Genomic DNA, 2,867 nt, shown 5'->3' on the forward strand with positions numbered 1-2,867 from the left:
ATTGTTTATGTACATTTTTCACGTACGATAGCCACAAGCAAGTTATTTATTAAAATTTTTCTACAATGTGAGAAAATTATTTATATCTCTACCATTATTTATCAAACGAGGTTTAATAACAATTTTGTAAGAAATTTAAAAACTTCTATTTGATAATAGATACTTTCTACGTAAGAGTAGCCGAATCTGAGATATTTATGAAAAACATTAGGAAATATGTTTCGTTCTAAAATGAAAGAAAACATTTAAAAATCGTATCTCGAAAACTATAGGTCGTACGATGATGAATAAAAAACGTTTTTGTAGGAAATTTAATAACCTTCAATCTTCTCTAAGAGGTATTTCCTATGTAGAAGTAGGCAAATCCGAGATATTTACGAAAAAAGTGCGAAAAATTGATTCATTCTCGAAATGACCAAAAATACAACTTTTTTAAAAAAATTCTATTTCGGGAAGTATCGATTGTATGATCTTGAACAAAAAACCAAATTGTTCGTAATTTTGTCAGCTTTCTTTTTGATAGACTTTTATTTCAATAAACTCAATACTTTTAGAGATATTTTTGAAAAACCGCATTTTGATCAGTTTTTTTAAGGCAAAAAATTACGCAAGCATGCGGGCTGCCAGAACTTTTAATATGTTATATGCCATTCCAAACGACTTTCTGCAAAGAAAAACCTTTATTTACAATTTTGCTGTCTAGAAATTTATTTTTCCTGAACTATATTTCGATACATGTTTTCTTATTTTTATCTATTATACAACATTTTTAAAATCTTTCGATGTTAAGAAATTGTTATATACGCTTTCTTGTCGATAACACTACCATATATATGCATGTACATGCATCTACGCATGCACACAATTTTTATATTTTTTATTTTCTTTTCTTTTAAAGAAATAATCGAAATTTTTTTGTGCATGAAAAGTGTGCATTTAATTTCAGTTAAATATAACAGAAAATCGCTTTTTGGAGAATATCTTTGCTGTGCTCAAGTACGATGCTCATCACAATTTACAAAAGTTACGAGAGCCAGTTGACAAGAACAAGTGGTCGACTGAGCCAGCTGTAGTGAACGCTTTCTACAATCCCAACAGAAATGATATCGGTGAGTTATGTAATATTACTAAAATGTTTAGTCACCATTGATATACTTCGTCTCTGTTTCTCCTTATTTAATGTTTTTGAATCTCCATAATTCTTTTTAATCCCTTAAATACTTTTAACTTTTATATTTTTGACAATTTTTCTCTCTGTTGTTTACTATTATTTGTTACTTGATTATGTAGAATAAAAATGTTATTATTTGTTTAATCGAAGTAGTTTCATTTTGCATTTTGAAGTAAAAGTAAAGATTAAAGCGAAGTATTAGAGGAAAATGCTTGGTTTTATTAAAAATATGAAAATTTAACTATATTTACACGCGCGTGCTTGCGTGTGTGTATGTGTACATATGTATACAGAATGATTTATTTAAATCGAATATCTTAAATATCTCATTTATTTTTGATAAGGAAAAATGTTTCAGATGATAGTTAGACAAGTCCAAAGGGGATATATTTTAGTCAAGTCGTTTTTTTCTAGATGCAAACACCAAAAAGATATGATAATCACTTCCACTTTTTTAAATAAAATTATATGATTTTTTTAGGTAATATAATTTTTCTAATTATTCTGCATGTAAAAGTATTCAGGTAGAATTATCGAAAAATCAATAGTTTATGAGATATTTTATACTTTATGATCCCATATTTTGATATAAAATATGAAATATCTCGTAAACTATTGATTTTTGATCATAATATCTTAATATTTTAGGCACAAATTAATGAGACGAATCGATTGGTGTAAAGAAAACACATAGTTACTTTTAAAAAAATATGTAATTTGCAATATTCAACTACATAGTAGTAAAGTTTATTGGTCTCCTTGGGGTTATAATTTACAATTTACAATTTGTACAATTCTTATGTCTAACTTATCTTAACTTATTCTATCTTATCTTTAAATCTATTTTAACCTAACTTACTTTACTTTCCCATGGCTGTGGGCTTCACTTCACCACTTTCGGCGCTCGCCCACCTCCATGCAGCCGCATCCTACGCTCGCACACACGCATCTACGCAACGGACTTCCGCTTCCTCTTGCACTTTTTTTTCATTCTTCTTCTTTACTCCCCCCTCCCCCCACTCGCTTCGTCTCTCATCTGTACTCTCTCTCTCTCTCTCTCTCTCTCTCTCTCATTCTCTCTATTCCTCATCCATCCTTCCCCTTCTCTGACTCCTCCCCTCCCCCTGTCTCTCTCTCTCTATCTCTCTTATCCACCATTCTCCCTCCCTCTCCATTCCTAACACCCAACCCACCGTCCTCTGCCAACTTTCCCCTCCCTCTTTCCACTCCTTGCACTTCTCCCAAACGTGCTCCCATGTTTCTCTTTCTCCCCCACACAATCTACATGCTCTCATTTCCTCCTCTTCTCAATACCTCCCCTCCCTTATTTCGCTACCTAATCTGAATCTGGCCATCCTTTTCTATCTACTTTCCCCCCATCGCTTTTTCAAGTACCCTGGAATTCCCCTCCCCTTCACTTCTTTATACCACCTGTTAAGAGAATGCTGAAAGGTCGGCCAAATTTGTACAAGGTCGATAAAGCAGACTCTTCAGTGTCAGTAGTATCTCTAAATGAACTTCTTACAATATCTTCTGATCTCACTCAAACACGTGGAATGTCCTTATTTAACTTATTGAAGTGCCATCTCTTGGAAAATCCGGCACTTACTACCAGACGCAATTTTTGCTGTCTTTACTTTAGCCGAGAGTACAAATTACCACAAATTGCATTCTAATGAACAACTTTTTTTCTATG

At 32.5% G+C, this 2,867-nt stretch overlaps 1 protein-coding gene across 1 annotated transcript in view; it reads left to right on the forward strand.

Moving 5' to 3' along the window:
- Positions 1 to 1,830, forward strand: part of LOC105449453 (membrane metallo-endopeptidase-like 1) — a 58,458-nt gene extending 56,628 nt beyond the window's left edge. The window contains exons 6-7 of the mRNA XM_011688705.1: positions 947 to 1,109; positions 1,820 to 1,830. Coding sequence (XP_011687007.1) covers positions 947 to 1,109; positions 1,820 to 1,830 — 174 coding nt within the window. The remainder of the gene's footprint in view (positions 1 to 946; positions 1,110 to 1,819) is intronic.
- The last annotated feature ends 1,037 nt before the right edge of the window (positions 1,831 to 2,867 follow it).

The sequence above is a fragment of the Wasmannia auropunctata genome, unplaced genomic scaffold (assembly GCF_000956235.1).
Source record: "Wasmannia auropunctata unplaced genomic scaffold, wasmannia.A_1.0 LD336076.1, whole genome shotgun sequence".
NCBI lineage: Eukaryota > Metazoa > Arthropoda > Insecta > Hymenoptera > Formicidae > Wasmannia > Wasmannia auropunctata.